The 17,857-nt window shown below is 42.6% G+C and overlaps 1 protein-coding gene across 1 annotated transcript in view; it reads right to left on the reverse strand.

The window, feature by feature from the left end:
- Positions 1-1,717: 1,717 nt before the first annotated feature.
- OPN3 (opsin 3) overlaps positions 1,718-17,857 on the reverse strand; it is a 418,841-nt gene continuing 402,701 nt past the window's right edge. The window contains exons 3-4 of the mRNA XM_078646931.1: positions 7,429-7,680; positions 1,718-2,709 (exon numbers count right to left, since the gene is read on the reverse strand). Coding sequence (XP_078503057.1) covers positions 2,446-2,709; positions 7,429-7,680 — 516 coding nt within the window. The 3' untranslated portion in view covers positions 1,718-2,445. The remainder of the gene's footprint in view (positions 2,710-7,428; positions 7,681-17,857) is intronic.

The following is a 17,857-nucleotide window of genomic DNA, read 5'->3' on the forward strand; positions in this document are numbered from 1 at the left end:
AAGGATGTATGCCTGTCAGATGATATATTTACTATTAATATTCCTGTCAGATGATACATTTATCATCATTATTCTGACATTCAACCAATAGGGTTTTTAGCATGTGGTTCTCTGCATGCTCATTGCCTTTGGAAAGGGTAAACCATCTTCCTGGCACTATTTTGCACAGAACCTTTGTGAAGGAGCTACTCTGTATTCTTTAAGTAAAATTCATAGTTTTGCCGTGCCAACAATGCCATCTTGATGAGAGGACTCACTAAACCATGCATGTCAGTTACGAGTGGGAGATGAAATCAGTGTTGCTGTTTGATGCCCTGGTTACCCTTTATCTCAAGGGTCAAAAAGTAAGCAGTACCAACAAAAACAAGACAAAACAGGATTCGAAAAGCCCATTTTGGCATCTGTATTTTCCTCTTCCTTTAAATAAAAAAAATTGGAAGAAGTTCAGTGGCTGAGTGGCACAATGGGTTAACTCTGTAATTGCTTTGTAACAAAGGGTGTGTGATGTTACTTCTAGTCACAAAAGGTGATGGGAGGAATAGTTGAAAATATTTATGGTCATCGCTCTAGGTCACATTCCAACCCATTGTTTTCGCCCACGATACCACTCTAGACAGAAGCCACCTTATGAAAATCAAGACTGACTCTAAGAGCCAGATGTAAGAAGCATATTTCTGCTTGCAAATGGCCGAAGACCAGACAAAAAAACATTTTCTGATATACCAAACCCATTACCTATTACCAAATCGCAAATAGGGTTTGCAATTTAGTGTTAGGGAGGGGCTTGTTTAGGGCATTCCTTCCTAATACCGAAGCGCAGGGGTATGTAAGAATGTTTTGTGACTGAAATGCAGTTGCAAAACATTTGCATTTTACCACCAACTTCAAGTTGGTGGAAACTGTTTGCAAATGGGAAGGTGTCCCCCAGGGACCCCCTCCCCTTTGTGAATGATAGTACAAACATTTTTGCAGAGCGGGCAGTGGTCCCACGGACAACTGCTTGCCCTTAAAAAACTGAAAAGAAAACTTTACATTTTTCTTTGAAAAACACAACCTGTTTTCCTGTAAGGAAAACAGGCTGCATTTTAAAATAAATCTTGCTTTATTTGAAAGCAGTCATGGACATGGTGTTCTGCTGACCCCAGCAACCCACCATCCCTGTGATTTTAGTGATTCCCAATGGTTCACAAATTGTGACCTACCTCAATAATATTCATGAGGTAGGTCGATTTGCGACCCACTAGGAATCGCTGAGTGAAACTCATGGAGTTTCATACATTAGGATTAGTAATTTCCAAATTGCAATTCACAGGGAATGGCAATTAAGTAATCGCTATTTACAGTAGTAATTGATACATGTAGCCCATAGTCCTTTAGGGGCCTCACTTGAAGTTTGAGATGGCCTGTTGCTGTGGGGAGAAGGGTCAATGCTCATTTGAATAAGACGGGTCTTTGTCTATAGTGGCATGGTGCGTGACAATCAATGGACAGGAAAGCAGCCCGAGTAGTCGGCAGTGGCTGACATTAATTCAAGCATTCCATCCATCACCTTGTTGTGATGCACTTTCGGTTACCATGGTATTTAGTAAACTGAAACTAATGGCCCTTTTTAAAGGCCCTGTGCCGTGAACATGGTCCATCCATGGCATTATCTTTAATTTAGTAGTACAAAATTGCTTTATTATCTACAAAATATTTGTGCTTGAGAGATCACCTATTCCTTTCACACCACTCTTTAATCTCAGCAAAAATACTGAAATTGGCCCTGATATTAGTGGTTTGCATTGTGATACACGTGTTACCAGACAAAGTCAATGCATTCAGATATTGGAGATTGATGAGATTTTTCTCTCAAAGAATATATGTAATGTACACAAAAAGTCTGCTAAATGTACTTGCCCAGTATTTTGCGTGAAAACTGAATGTAGAGTCAAACTTGCAGACACATGTAATATGAAATACTGTCAGCATATTAATTTTAGTAGCAAATACCTTTCAGCTGCCACAGACATCAGTTTTATTTTTACAGCAACACATTTTCAGCTCAAACCCGCCCCCTTGAATGAAGATTTCAGGAAATAGTGCAACTCCGAAATTGGAAAAAAATCCTCCTAGATTGCACAGCGTGAAATCTCAGAATTTTGCACCTTAGAATAGCAGAGATTCAGTTACATGCTGCAACACCCAGGACAGTATATGATTTTCTTCTGAATGTCACCCTTTATTTAATGTTTACATCAAAGTGGTGCTGGTGAAATAAACACAAAATCAAAAGACGTCATTAATCCTAGATAGACAAACAAATGGAAATGTTGAGCTACGGTAGCCTTTCCATCCTTTGATCATCAATGCTTCTCTGATCATCCTTGATACTGTCAATACTCTTTGTGGTCCATCTTTGAGAGATCAGAGGGGCTCTGATCTCTTCTTTGAGGTGATTATAGTCTATACCGGTCTCACCTGGATCACGTTCACCTTAGCACCATTGCTTTTAGAATTTTCATCGATTTTGTGGTTATCATCACTTGTTATTATAAAAATGATGGAAGAAGAACTAAAAGTCACTTTCTTCTTTGGTCGGTCCCCAACTTTCTGTGACATGACGATTGGTCGGATAGGCCTATCATTCTGAATGGTCGGGCGTCGTTTCAAAGTCCGCTGGAATCTCAGCAGGCGAAAGCACAAGAGTTGCAAAAGGCATCGTCGGAACTGAAATATGAAAAATACAACAATAATTTATAAATGACTCACATTGCTTTATTCTAGTCAAAAATTAAGCTAGAACATTTACCTTACTAAGTATGCATTTGAATGCCACTTAAGGTTTTTAGGTGGTAGGAGCTGAACCTATTTGCTTTCTCCATGGTTCCCCTCACATTGCACTGGCCACCCATTATAACTGAGATCATGAAAAGAGCAGCAGGAGACGAATTTATGCAAGGTTTTAAGAGCCCGACTTACATTCTGGGCGTTTCACACATTGGCATTACGTTTTCTACTCAACAGCAAACGGAGGTTGTTGAGAGGTTGGGGCTACAAAAATGTGTCAAAGAGTACATCACGCCATTGGGTGTCAAAAAGCACATAATGCAACTTTTGCTACCCCAGCCTTTATGGAAAATTGACGTTTGCAATTAAAACTTTACTTTCCCATGAAAAGAAGCTAATAGTATCTACTGGGCTTCCCAAAGCAGTTTTATAATTAAATGAAGTTAATGATGTTTCTGACATACCTGCCCATAATCAGGTCAGTCAGCCATTGAGTGTGAGACCCCTTTTACTAGTGTTCACCATCAGGTGTCACAATTATGATTTTGTTTTATTACTTAGGGAATGGGTTTAACATGCAGCCTTTAGTTGAAACATGTAATGTCTCTCCTGGAAATGTATCGCTTGAAACTGCCCAATTGTGCAAGCGATGCTTAAGCACACAAAAATAATCTCTTTGATCAGCTTGGTTCATCTGATCTGAACGAAGGATTTTGCAAATGAGTCTTTTTATTTAATCTGTAAAGCCTCCAAGACTGTAAAAGCACAGGGGGTTGGAAACACATAGTCAAAATCCAATAACAGTAGTGAGCAAGTTTGACTGAATCCATGCATAGATTTTTTTTATTTTTCCCGACAATTTCTTCAGATAACAAAAACTGTATTGCCATTCTGTACAATTACTCTGATCAATATTATTCTTAGTATCACTAAAACTAGCTTCTTCATTATTAAGAGAATTGGAATTCAACCAGTAGAATAGCACCACTCATGGTTTGCTGTCAGAAGTAGCAAAATATTGTATGAGGTATGCATACATTTACACCAAAGTCAGTATCGCGATTGCGATGTTACCACGCCTTCCTTTACCACGCAAGTCAGGGTATCAGCAGAGAAGGCGTTGGACTTACTATCCAACACTAGTCCAACACCGTGTTCCCTAAAGCAAGGCATTGAAATGACTTGCAGGGTTCAAGGAACACGTGTTAAAATCACAGTCGGGCTAGTGATTATGTTGTGAAGACAGGTTGTGAGACTGCCTTCATGGTAAAGGATGTTTCCCATTGTACGAAAGTATCTACATTTTCCATGTCTTTAAAAAATATATATATAAAAACTAGAACAATGGAGATACAAGTAGTCCATGAATATACCAAAAGAAACAATAGTACAATGACCAATAATAAACATTTAAAAATAATAAAAGGAAATACTATGATATTAGGGTATTTTGTCTGTAGCATTATAGGGAACTTTTACATTAAAAAACACGAAATTAAGAAGAAAGGGAATGGGGTGCGATATTATGGTGTCCTTTATCGAAATAGTCTTAAGAAGACTGACAGAGGTTAAGACAAACTACATAAAAATGTAAATATAGAGGAAATATTTTGACAGAATAAATGGGGTGCTGCAGTTTATACATTTATTAACATCAGCTTTTACATGTTGTGGCAGTCGTTAGTGCTGTATCGGCCCTTCTCATGAAAATATAGGGCCACGTGTATCAAGGCCAAATGGGTTCGCAAACGTCGAAATTCGCAGAATTCTGCGTTTGCGAACTCATTTTCGCAAAATGATCTGTATGAAAGAATTTGGGTGCAAAATAAGGAATCGCAAAATTTGCCATTCCTTATTTTGCGATTGCATTTAAGGAATCGCAAATTTTGCGATTCCTTAAATGCAATGTATTAAGCAAAAAAAAAAATCAAAAATGCCCTTAAGGAATCGCAAATTACCACCAACTTCTAGTTGGTGGTAAGTTGCGATTTCCTTGAAAAATGCACATTTCAGCATTTTTCAAAGTGCCATGTGACGCACATACATGCCCTTAGGGCATGTATGTGCACCACATGTGCACCCATACTTATTTCAGGGGTGCAACAGGGTGTCCTTTGGACACCCCTGCACCCTTGAAATTATTCTCAATTTGTGATTAGCAAATTGCGAATCGCAAATTGTGAATAAATTCCCATTCCTTCCTATGGGCCAGGAGGCTCATAGAAATGAATGGGAAAGTATTCCTTAATTGCGAATTCGCAATTTGCGAATTCGCAATTAAGGAATATCAAGAAATCGCTAAAAAAAATTGCATTTTTCTTGATACATACCATTTTGCGATTCTGAAATAGCAATTTCTTAAAAATCGCTATTACAGAATCGCAAAATGGTTCCCTGATACATATGGCCCATAGTTCCTTGACAGATATATTTGTTTTTAGCCTTCCCTATTCTTATAAGTTTGACAATACAGAAAAATCCATTGCCATCACGTTCTCCTCTGTAGCTGAACAAATTCATCACATTTCCACAGCCTACCTCTTGTTAAAGCTGTCTGCAACAGATCCAAGCAATCGCTGTTTATGCAGAACGAATGCAGAAAGCTAGCATTAACCGGCTCCTGACCTTGCTAAATGTAAAACCGGTGTACCAGATTACCTTTCACAGTTCATAGTCAATCACAGTCAGTAGAACCCAGCCAGTCAACACGGACTTAACGCGTGACCTAGTTAACTAATCAACCGTCTCTAGTGTTAACTGAAGGGATCACCTTGTTCTACATCAATTCACAAAAGCCAGCTGTATGCATGCACCAGCCATTTCTTTAAAGCCTTTGGCTCTACTATTTTATACCACATGATTTGGTTGCCAAATTGCTATTGACTTCTGGGGTATTTTAAATGCTAACTGTGGCTTTTCCGTTTTAGCATCATTACAACCAATGGTGTTGGAACAGCCTTCAGCGCAGAGGTGCTGCCATCAATGTTACATCACTGAAGTTATAGGGATTGTTAATAAGTCAAATGTCTCACAAAGAACAATTATAGAAAATGAGCCACTCCCATTCAGCGGGAGATTGGTAGGGTGTGGTATGTAACTGATGCCGCATTTTGGAGCACACTGTTATAAATATATTAATAATTCATGGTTTGGTAGTGCATTGACATTTATAGACAGCGCATTTCCAAGCTGATGCCCACTAAATTCGTACTGACTTACAATTTAACTAGAAAATTATATTGTGCGCAATAAACAATGTGGGGAAATATGGGTTGAGCACATATTTATCTTTGCACTTCAACAAGTAAGGTAAGCGCTGTATTGGTTCTATTTGGAAGGTTGGATTTGCATTGTATTGTAACCAAGGACAGCGCAAAACTTTATTTTTAATGCTATGGTTTTGGCGTGTAGGGAGATTTGTAAATTGAGGGTATCTCCGGCTCTTCCAACTTGGAGGATGGCTGGTTGAGATCTATGAGATATATTGCTAAGTTGGATTTTCGGATCAGGGGTAAAAGGGATATAAGTTTTGGACTCCCTTTCTGACCTGGTACGATCAACGAACTGGGACTCTAGAGCAAGGGTCCAATGATTAAGCCTCTATCTGCCTCAGCTGGTCCAGTCTCCTCTGTATGAGCAGGGAGACGTGGGAAAATGGTGTGTGGATCGGTATTAAAGGAGGAGGTCTCTTTATTTACATTTCAAGGGTGTCATCTTAACCTCTTCGCTGCGGCGGCTATTCTGCCGCAGTGCTAAGGGGGCGCGGGGCCGCGCGGCGCTCACACGCTGGTGACGGAACCGCTCCGTCACCAGCCTCGGGTGAGCTGTGCTGATGACGGAGCGGTACCGTCATGGCCCCGCCCGCTCAATAGAACGCGCCTCGCAGGTGCAAAATCAGCGCCGCACAGGCGCGTCGGGCGGGCCATGACGGAACCGGTTTCGTCATCAGCGTCAAAGGAGTTAGGAGCGTTTACCTTGTTTCCGTTTCCCAGCAAATGAGGTTTGAATAACCCAGGGTTGGTATCGTTAGTAAAAAAGGGTGAGAATGAGGGAAATGAGGACTAAAAAACAAAAAAAACAAGTAAGGTGTGCTGATTTTTTTGATCCTATTAAAATCTATGTTTCTATCGCACTTCATTTAAGCTTTCCTAAGTGCTGGTAGATATTGACATATTTCTACAGGTTGTTTATAGGTATTTACATTTTGTTCTGTGTTAGCAAGTAATGCTATCCTGCAGCCTTTCCTTTCACACCATCAAGATTGCCACATAACTCACTTTGCAAAATCCTCTCAAGTTGAAGTCGGAGAACTAAAACGAAACACCAAAGTTCCTGTTAAAAGAATAAGCAGCAATTTGTCGGACATCATAGCCTGACATTCTACCTTAATCTTTGAACGCACAGCAAATGTGACAAGATAACAGCAAAGGTGAAAGGCATCTTTATTACTCCTTCACCTTAGAACTCAAGCATGATTATTTTTGGGGCGCTGCAGTGCCCTGACACCCCTGCTACCTATGATTGCAACTGAGTGTCTAGGAAAGTGGAAAACACTGTCTTAGGTTCCATTTGCTCCAAGAACGTGTCAGCCTGAGTCTGATCAAAGCTCTCCCCCTGCTCCTCCTGCTGGTCTCGTGTGTCCCATAAATAAAATAATACCTTTCTACTCATGAATATGTAGATCACTGGGTTATAAGCAGTGCTGGATTTGGCAAAGAAAGAAGGGATAATGGCTGCCGTGGGAGTGATCAGGCTGCTGTGGCCGGTCGCTACCAGGAGGGAGACTACAGCATAGGGCATCCAGCAGACGAGGAAGGTGGAAATCATGAGGAAGCACATCTTAGCCACTTTCTTCTCATATCTTAAAATTCTGATGACTTGAACAGTCTGGAGTTCCTGGACACAACGAAGCTGTGAAGAGAAAAAAAGAAAAAGCTAATATCTAATAGCTGTATGCCATAACATCAACCAAAATAACACCAACGTGCAATAATATTGACAACAAACTATTGACTTGCACACTGTTGTCAAAGTAAGCATACAATTGAGGTTCCAAACGTACTATACCAACACCACATCAACTCACCTTGGCAATATTGTGCAAGTTGATATCTTGCAGATTATATTATTGTAGGTCCATATTTCAGTGTCAATATTTAGGTAGTATACCATCATCCAACAACTATTGAAATGGTGTGTTTGGAGGTTTGCCCAGACGAGTGATGCAAAAACCACTGGCTAATTTGAGCCGGTGGTTTCCAGTGCTCGGCACCGGCACTTAATTCTTAACACCAGTGGTTGTGACAGTCTGCCACATGGTCGAGCAGTCTGCCAAATGTTGGTGTGAGCACAACAGCTGTTTATAAATCTAATATGCATTAGCAATATCTAATATGTGCCACCTAAGCCATTCTTATAGCTTTTGGGTTCTTGATTAGTATGAATTGGCACAATGTAGGAGTGCAGTAGTTGTGTTGGTACTGTAACTGGCAGTGCTGGCAGGGGCAATGGATAATGCAAGCTACTGTGTCCTACTGATTGGGTTGTGACACTTGGGAGCATATTCACACAAAAAAATGTTGGAGGGTGGAGTAGAGGCAAATTTGCTCCAGCATTTTGAAAACACAGGGATGCACCATATTCACAAGAATGAGGCGCACCCCTATGTTTCCTCTAGCGCTGGTGCAAATAAATCTGCCTAGTGGCAGCGCAGACATCCTGACACCATGTTGCAAGAGTGCATGCGCTGCTGGGAAAGATTGTTATGTGCAGGAACTGACACCTTTGTGGCCATAAACAATCAATAATTGTGTTTTGCACCTTCTAGGTGTGCTGCAGAATGCATTACGCATGGGAAGGAGCAAATACTATGGGAAATTAATAATTTCTCCTCGTTGCAACTTTCTAATGCCTGTATTCCATGGCGTTAGGTTTTGACGCTGCCTCAGCCTTGTAAATATGGGGCAGCATCAAAAAGCAGTAGATGCTTTGGTGGAACACCCACAGCAACACCCATTGCATGCCCCATTGCCACAGAGGACGGCTGCAGAAAGGGGCATGTTTACAAGGTGGCATTAAGCCATGCTAAGTGGTTTAGCTCCACCTTGTAAATATAGGAAATGGTACTATGCCAGAGTGTAAAAAAAAGTGACTCTTTAGTGACGATAGGGGCTTGTAAATATACCCCTTAATGTTTTACAAATTAACCACTGATCAGTGCTTAATTTGTAAAATAGTAAGTACCAGAAACCAAAGTTTTGTTCAGAAGCCCGCCATCTGAGCCATCAAAGGTTAAGGAGTCAAATTGCAAGGCTATGTAGTCTTGATCCTACCTCACGGCTCTTTACTTCACCTTCGCAAATTCAAGTTTTCTCCATTTGTCACATTTTTCCGTGTTTCTCTTCCTCCTTCTTTCAACCTTCTGTGTTTTTCTCGCTTCTTGCTCTGGGTCAGTGTCTAATGGTGTCAAATAAGTACCGGTCCCCAAAAATGATTGCCTTTGGGTCCCCTCTGCAAACACTGGCTCAAATTAGGCACTGGCTAGTGGGACCAAATTATGCATCAGAGCACTTATGGAAACGGGAAGGAGAAGTAAAGGTGAACAATGAATAACATACTTAAGTTTATTGAAGGACCAATTATTGTTGGAAAATATGTGTACTAAGCTATGGATGGAATATTTTAAAGAGATATCTTAAACTCAAAAGCATTGAGTTCTAAAGGTAGGGCCATCAAAGTGCAGGGATCTTCAACAAAACCAATTGTGTCTGGTCAGCGGTGTAGTTTTAGGTTCTTTGGCGTTTGTCACTAATACTTTACAAAAACACAAATACATATCTAGCTTGTAGGTTGTACCTAAATAATTTAAAGATTGGTTGAACCCCAGCATTGGTGCCTGGCTTTCTTTCATATATGTTTATCACAAATATTCGTCTATATTCCACCAAGTGATCCAAGTAAGTGACCCCTATCCCAGGCCTTCTCTCCTGTACCATGAGGGCTTGGGGTGTTCTCATCTCAAGGCATTTTGAAAACAAGGGCAAATGGTGCAATGTACTGCACACTTTGCTAGGGTAATTGGTTATGATTAAATATGTTTACCATGCAGGGAAATCCTTCCTAAACGGTTGTGTAAGTCTGAAGGAGTGTGAGGGCACCCCCTAAAAAATCCAAGGTCCAAACTTTGCATGTTAAAAAATAATTTTCCAAATAAACAACAAAATGGCTTTAGGTTTAACAGAAAATTTCATTAGATGTTATTAGGTTCAATATAAAAAAAGTAAAATAATTCAGTCAGATTTGTGCTAAAAAATAAATAAATCCCAAAAACGAATGAGAGCAGCTGGAGCATTAACATCGGAACTGAACTCCAAAGCTATTTCAATAGCAATGACTACAACCCGTAAAAACAAATTACTCCAACAACTGTATTATGGCAACAAAAGAGATGGTCATTTGATGAGCACACGAATCACTATTTGCACAATTACATTTTTAAAGAAACAGCCTTTTCCTGCTCCAGTGAAAGGTTTCACACCACACTCTTTTAAGACTTGTGAATTGTAGTTGTGACACCTGAATAACATAAGTAACATTCTATACCTGTGAACTGGTTGGCCCAATAGTTATCTTTGTACACTTGTAAGAAAGTAAATTATAGCCAAATAAAAAACCCTGGGGGATATGTACAATGAAGTGGCGGAGCGTGTTGTTAGCCTCCTGGGCTTAACGACATGCTCTGCCACTTCAGAAATGCACGGCTGCACCATATTTACAAGAATGTGGTGCAGCCTTGCATTGCCCCGTGCAATGGTGCCAATGCAGGCATCCTAGCACCATAGTGCAAGAGTGTCTACGTGCAGGGGAGGATTGTTTATGTGTAGGAAAGTGTCCCTGCCTGCACATAAACAATCCTAGAAATGCCATTCTGTCACGTTTATGTGTACTAGAATTTTTTTAAAGGTTTGTTTATGTACAGAAAGGGACATCTTCCTGTACATAAACAAACCATAGTGTTTTGCTTTTTCCATGTGTGCTGCACAAGTCAGCACACATGGAAAAAGCAAAAACGAGGAGAAATAATGCATTTCTCCTTGTTTCGCCAACTTAAGACCAGGATTTTCCTGGTCTGAATTTTGACTCTGCCTCCTTTGTACACCACCGTTGTACATAGGGGCCAGGGACAAATACAATGGTTGTTGCAGTGGAACGCCCACCACAACACCCACTGCAAGTTAAGGCAAGACCCCTATCGCCACAGGAACATCACAAAAAGTGACATTCCCCTGGCGATAGGGTCTTGTACATATACCCTACTGTTTTTCGTGTCCTGGGCCTCTGGCTTTTGGACCTTTGGGGGTAGAAAGCCTTCCTAATGGAGCCTCACACACTGTGAGCTCTATGTTAAAATGAACTTGAGGCTATTTTTTTAAATAAGGTCCACCGCTGCACAGATGAGTTAACAGGTGTTGTGCAGATTGGACGTGGAACACGTGTACACACTTGTGTGCAGACTCAAAGACTCAGCCTGGTATCTGGACACAGATAGCATTGTTACCGATGGGACTTTGATTGAATTGTCTGTGCCCTGCTAAGGACTTATAATTCAATTGGGAATCCAAAAGCAAATGTTCCCTTTCTATTTAGCTGAAGTGTAAAAATCTGTAGTGCTTAATCTACTTTGCACTTGCATACAGTGCAGCTGAAACAGGGGCTGGAGGAGCATTTCCCCACTGCCCTCATAGCAGGAAAAATAAAATGATAATAACGCTGTTATTATTATTTTATCTTTTGTAAGTTAGGGGCTGGTGGCACAGGGGGAGGAGTGGTTTGCACACTCCGAGTGTGTATGACTATTTGGCCGGCTGTCTTGGGCCGGCCAGTCACGCGCACTTTGCACGGTCCCCACCAGGCTGTATTACACAGTCTGGTGAGGAACATGCCCAGGCTCCCATTCCCCGTCTGAGCGCCGAACGACGGTGCTCAGACGAATCACAACGCTGCATTGCAGCATTGTGATTGGCTTAGGGGAGGAAGTCTGTGTGGTTCCTGGTTCCGGCCGTGGAGAGACAATGAGGGGTGATGGAGGAGAGACTCGGCGAGAGGTAAGTGTTTTTTTAATTTTTATTTTGTACCCCCACCTCTCCACTCTTGTTCCCTGCCAGCCGCTACTGACCTGAAATATAACTTTTAATTGGCATAAGGCACAATGGAAATTTACTTGAGCTTCCCTAACCTTTCCTGGGTCGTAACCAATGTTCCCTCTAACTTTGTTTGCTATGCGTGCGGCACTGAATTGTCTCTTTGGACTGCAAATAAGTCTACCTGCACCAAAGTGATGCAACAATTCACTATGTAAGCGAGTGCAGCATATGACCTACCAAAAGCAGTGATGTGTAAGACTCCAAAGAATTGATTTAAATCAGCAAAAAAAGGTTGGGTGTTCATTAATTTTAGCTGCTTGCAATAATCACCTTTGAGGGAGTTCACTAATGTCATGTTATAAAGGGCTAAAGTGGCCTCACAAGCAGGTGCGGTCGGTAGTAGGAGTTTCTGCAGGGTGGTGACGTTGGAGGGAGAGGGGCAGGGTGGGGGGAAGTAATGTATGGATTTCGGAGTTTAACAGGTAAGTAAACATATAAATAAATAAAATGAATATTGTTGCGTGCACTGCATCACCAAATGCGATGCAGTGCACGCAACAAAATTTGTTTTATTTATTTATATGTTTACTTACCTGTTAAACTCCTAAATCCATACATTATTTCCCCCCACCCTGCCCCTCCCCCTCACTACGTCACCACCCTGCAGAAACTCCTACTACCGACCGCGGCTGCTCACAAGAACCCCAAAGATGACATGTGTAACTGACTCCAGTACCACCTGTACTCCACAGGCACAGTAATCAGGGCTTAAAAAGTTGTACTGGGCGGAAGGTGACATATAACCTAGAGAATGTGCATAGTTGTCTGACATGTTGGGTGCTCGTAAAATGCTTATGCAGCAACAATGCTGCTTCGAAGTGTCACTAGACCACATAATGTTAGTGGTCACAATATTTCTACTCATGGGAGGATATGGAAGTTTCCATTGAAGTTGCCATGCAATCACCCTGTTTTGTGGGTTTATAAAGATACACTTAAATCAAAAATAACTGCACACCTCTTGGCTTTTCTCTTAGCACTATCTCTTAGTGGGACGACATAGCAATGTTTTGAGGTAATGTGATATTAACATTGAAGAATGCATGGGAAATCCAAATTGCAATAGAGATACATGGCAATATTTGAGAAAGAGAAGAAGTCATAAGCAGTGCATTTCAGGGGTGTAAGTTATAGTTAGCTCAGGTGACTATAGCTGCTGAATTTCTCCGGTTTGGTTTGAGTGGAATCTGAGCCTAAATATTACGTCACTGTAACCTTTGGTTTTTTTTCCCAATACATTTTTAAGGTTTTTTTAATTCTATTTCCAAACTATAATGTCTCTGTAACCTTTGATTTTCAAGTGAATTTCTATGTTTTTTTAAAATTCTATTTCCTAACCATACCGTCCCTCCAACCTTTGGTCTTTTAAGTGAATTTCTAAGGCTTTTTAGTTTTGTTTTCTAACTGAAACTCGAACCTCTGAGAGTGAGTGTGTGAATGAGTGCATGCATGTCTCAGTGGGTGTGCGAGTGCATGAGTGTCTCAATGGGTGTGTGTCTGGGTGTGTGAGTGTCTCAGTGGGTCTTGGTGTACCTGCAAAAGTGTCTCACTGGGTGTGTGGCTGGGTACTTGGGAGTATGACTGGGTTTTCGAGTGAGTGCATGAGTGTCTGATGGGATGCATGAGTGTCTAAGTCGGTTTGTGAGATAGTGCATGAGTGTCTGATGGGATGCATGAGTGTCTAAGTCGGTTTGTGAGATAGTGCATGAGTGTCTCAGTGGGTCTGTGAGTAGATGCTTTAGTCTGTGAGTGGGTTTGTGAGTGGGTGGAGAGCTCCTGAGTGGATCTGTGCTATGAGTGGGTGCATCAGTGTTTGAGTGGGTCTGTGAGTCGGTGAGTGAGTGTCTCTGTAGGTCTGTGAGTGGATAAGTGGGTCTGTGAGTGACTGTGTGAGTGGCCAGGCTGTTATGTAACCCAATATAAGCCTAAATAGCTAAATTACCTTTCACCTTCATTTGTCGCACCTTACTCTGTATAACTGTTCTAGCACTGACCTTTTACCCAGTTATGTGCTGAATAAATATTGTTTGGTTTCCTTGAAGCTAGCTTCGTTTATTATGCATGAGGATTCTTAGAAAACCACCTTCACATGACACACATAATAGGATTAACATACTCTGCATAAAAGTCATGGTCATCTTCATCCTAGGGCAAAAGAACTACTTTAAATCATTGCATGCATTGATTTAGTCTCATTTACATAATCCTACTCATAAAATATAGATTGTATTAGGAACCCTGAGGCTATCTTGATGGAATAAAAGAACCATACCTTCACTAGGTAGAGAGAGGAGAAGCTTCCACGCTGACACAAGAAACTGAGGTCCCGGCCTGCAGAAGCTCCAGCATGCAGTAGTCTTGTGTGGTGTCCAACTGGACACCAAGACGGGGGCCTTTGTTCTCTCCCATCAGGTAATGGGGTTGGCTCTTTTCTAGGAGATTCTTGGCTTTACACCCACATACATGATAGGTACACTTAGAGTCTGCATAATAGGAGTACACTCGATTAAGGTCATGTAAATATATGCCTGCGTATATTTACTGTTTTAGCACCATGGTAGAATTCTACTGTATATGCTCATAATCTCTTTTGTTACTTTCTGTGTTTTGATTGTTGCAATGCATATGATTTATACTAGAATGACGCTGGTTCAATAAATGCTTAATGAAAACATCCCCAACATTTATTCTGTGTATCTCTCTGAGACTAAGGGGGTCATTAGGATGACGGGCGGACTTTGTCCGCCCGCCATCCTGTCGGTATTCGGGACCGCCCGCCATAAGGGCGGGGGTCCCGTGTGGGGTATTAGGATGTGCCCGCCACAGTGGCAGGCACATCCTGTATTTTTAGCATTGTGGCGGGCGGTGCTCTCTGCACTGCCCGCCACAATGCTAAAAATGCATTTCAGCATTTGCATTTACAAAGCGGCAGGCACGCGCGATGCCTGCCGCTTTTTAAATGCAAATGAAGGGTGTACCAGAGGTACCCCCTGTGTGCACCCCCCACCTCTCCTTCACTCTGAGGGCCCGCAGGGGCCCCCCAGAGTGAAGACCGCATGCCTTTCCGTGGCGGCATCGCCGCCGTGGAAAGGCACCTAAATTCAACCATTATAATATGGCTGGCGGTGTCTGATAGACACCTCCACCATATTATTCCTTTTCCGCCCCGGCCGCAAGGCGACCGGGGCGGAAAAGCGGCGGACGTTCTTTCCGTCCACCGAGGTCCCCCCACCATACTGATATGGCAGGGGGGAAGCAAGTGTGGATGTCGGGCGAATTGCCCCCGCCAGGCTGGCGGGACTACAGCCAGCCTGGCGGGGGCAATCCGCCCGATTTAGGAAAAGGGGGGTGGTGATGGACAGAGCTTCTGAATGATGCAGAATACTCTTACCAAGTCAAGAGATCATGGTTTTAATCCATCACCGTTTTTTAGCTCACTGCACCATCCCAGCTCAGAAATTGGCTATATGCAAATTAGTCTGTTCCTGTCCCAGTGCATGATGGGAACAGGGCAAACCAAACTACCAAGCCAATTCTTATACTGGGAAGGAAACAAGCTTCCTGGGACCGGTTTCTGGCATCACAGCCTTCTTCGGCCCGGCTTGCTTGAATCCTGATGGTGCAATGAGCAAGGGACTCACGTCTGAGTATACCCTCCCACACATAGTGTGGATAAAACCGATTTAGGAAAAGGGGGGTGGTGATGGACAGAGCTTCTGAATGATGCAGAATACTCTTACCAAGTCAAGAGATCATGGTTTTAATCCATCACCGTTTTTTAGCTCACTGCACCATCCCAGCTCAGAAATTGGCTATATGCAAATTAGTCTGTTCCTGTCCCAGTGCATGATGGGAACAGGGCAAACCAAACTACCAAGCCAATTCTTATACTGGGAAGGAAACAAGCTTCCGGGGACCGGTTTCTGGCATCACAGCCTTCTTCGGCCCGGCTTGCTTGAATCCTGATGGTGCAATGAGCAAGGGACTCACGTCTGAGTATACCCTCCCACACATAGTGTGGATAAAACCGATTTAGGAAAAGGGGGGTGGTGATGGACAGAGCTTCTGAATGATGCAGAATACTCTTACCAAGTCAAGAGATCATGGTTTTAATCCATCACCGTTTTTTAGCTCACTGCACCATCCCAGCTCAGAAATTGGCTATATGCAAATTAGTCTGTTCCTGTCCCAGTGCATGATGGGAACAGGGCAAACCAAACTACCAAGCCAATTCTTATACTGGGAAGGAAACAAGCTTCCGGGGACTGGTTTCTGGCATCACAGCCTTCTTCGGCCCGGCTTGCTTGAATCCTGATGGTGCAATGAGCAAGGGACTCACGTCTGAGTATACCCTCCCACACATAGTGTGGATAAAACCGATTTAGGAAAAGGGGGGTGGTGATGGACAGAGCTTCTGAATGATGCAGAATACTCTTAACAAGTCAAGAGATCATGGTTTTAATCCATCACCGTTTTTTAGCTCACTGCACCATCCCAGCTCAGAAATTGGCTATATGCAAATTAGTCTGTTCCTGTCCCAGTGCATGATGGGAACAGGGCAAACCAAACTACCAAGCCAATTCTTATACTGGGAAGGAAACAAGCTTCCGGGGACCGGTTTCTGGCATCACAGCCTTCTTCGGCCCGGCTTGCTTGAATCCTGATGGTGCAATGAGCAAGGGACTCACGTCTGAGTATACCCTCCCACACATAGTGTGGATAAAACCGATTTAGGAAAAGGGGGGTGGTGATGGACAGAGCTTCTGAATGATGCAGAATACTCTTACCAAGTCAAGAGATCATGGTTTTAATCCATCACCGTTTTTTAGCTCACTGCACCATCCCAGCTCAGAAATTGGCTATATGCAAATTAGTCTGTTCCTGTCCCAGTGCATGATGGGAACAGGGCAAACCAAACTACCAAGCCAATTCTTATACTGGGAAGGAAACAAGGTTCCGGGGACCGGTTTCTGGCATCACAGCCTTCTTCGGCCCGGCTTGCTTGAATCCTGATGGTGCAATGAGCAAGGGACTCACGTCTGAGTATACCCTCCCACACATAGTGTGGATAAAACCGATTTAGGAAAAGGGGGGTGGTGATGGACAGAGCTTCTGAATGATGCAGAATACTCTTACCAAGTCAAGAGATCATGGTTTTAATCCATCACCGTTTTTTAGCTCACTGCACCATCCCAGCTCAGAAATTGGCTATATGCAAATTAGTCTGTTCCTGTCCCAGTGCATGATGGGAACAGGGCAAACCAAACTACCAAGCCAATTCTTATACTGGGAAGGAAACAAGCTTCCGGGACCGGTTTCTGGCATCACAGCCTTCTTCGGCCCGGCTTGCTTGAATCCTGATGGTGCAATGAGCAAGGGACTCACGTCTGAGTATACCCTCCCACACATAGTGTGGATAAAACCGATTTAGGAAAAGGGGGGTGGTGATGGACAGAGCTTCTGAATGATGCAGAATACTCTTACCAAGTCAAGAGATCATGGTTTTAATCCATCACCGTTTTTTAGCTCACTGCACCATCCCAGCTCAGAAATTGGCTATATGCAAATTAGTCTGTTCCTGTCCCAGTGCATGATGGGAACAGGGCAAACCAAACTACCAAGCCAATTCTTATACTGGGAAGGAAACAAGCTTCCGGGGACCGGTTTCTGGCATCACAGCCTTCTTCGGCCCGGCTTGCTTGAATCCTGATGGTGCAATGAGCAAGGGACTCACGTCTGAGTATACCCTCCCACACATAGTGTGGATAAAACCGATTTAGGAATAGGGGGGTGGTGATGGACAGAGCTTCTGAATGATGCAGAATACTCTTACCAAGTCAAGAGATCATGGTTTTAATCCATCACCGTTTTTTAGCTCACTGCAC

This window comes from Lissotriton helveticus, chromosome 6, assembly GCF_964261635.1.
Source record: "Lissotriton helveticus chromosome 6, aLisHel1.1, whole genome shotgun sequence".
In the NCBI taxonomy this organism is placed as follows: Eukaryota; Metazoa; Chordata; class Amphibia; order Caudata; family Salamandridae; genus Lissotriton; species Lissotriton helveticus.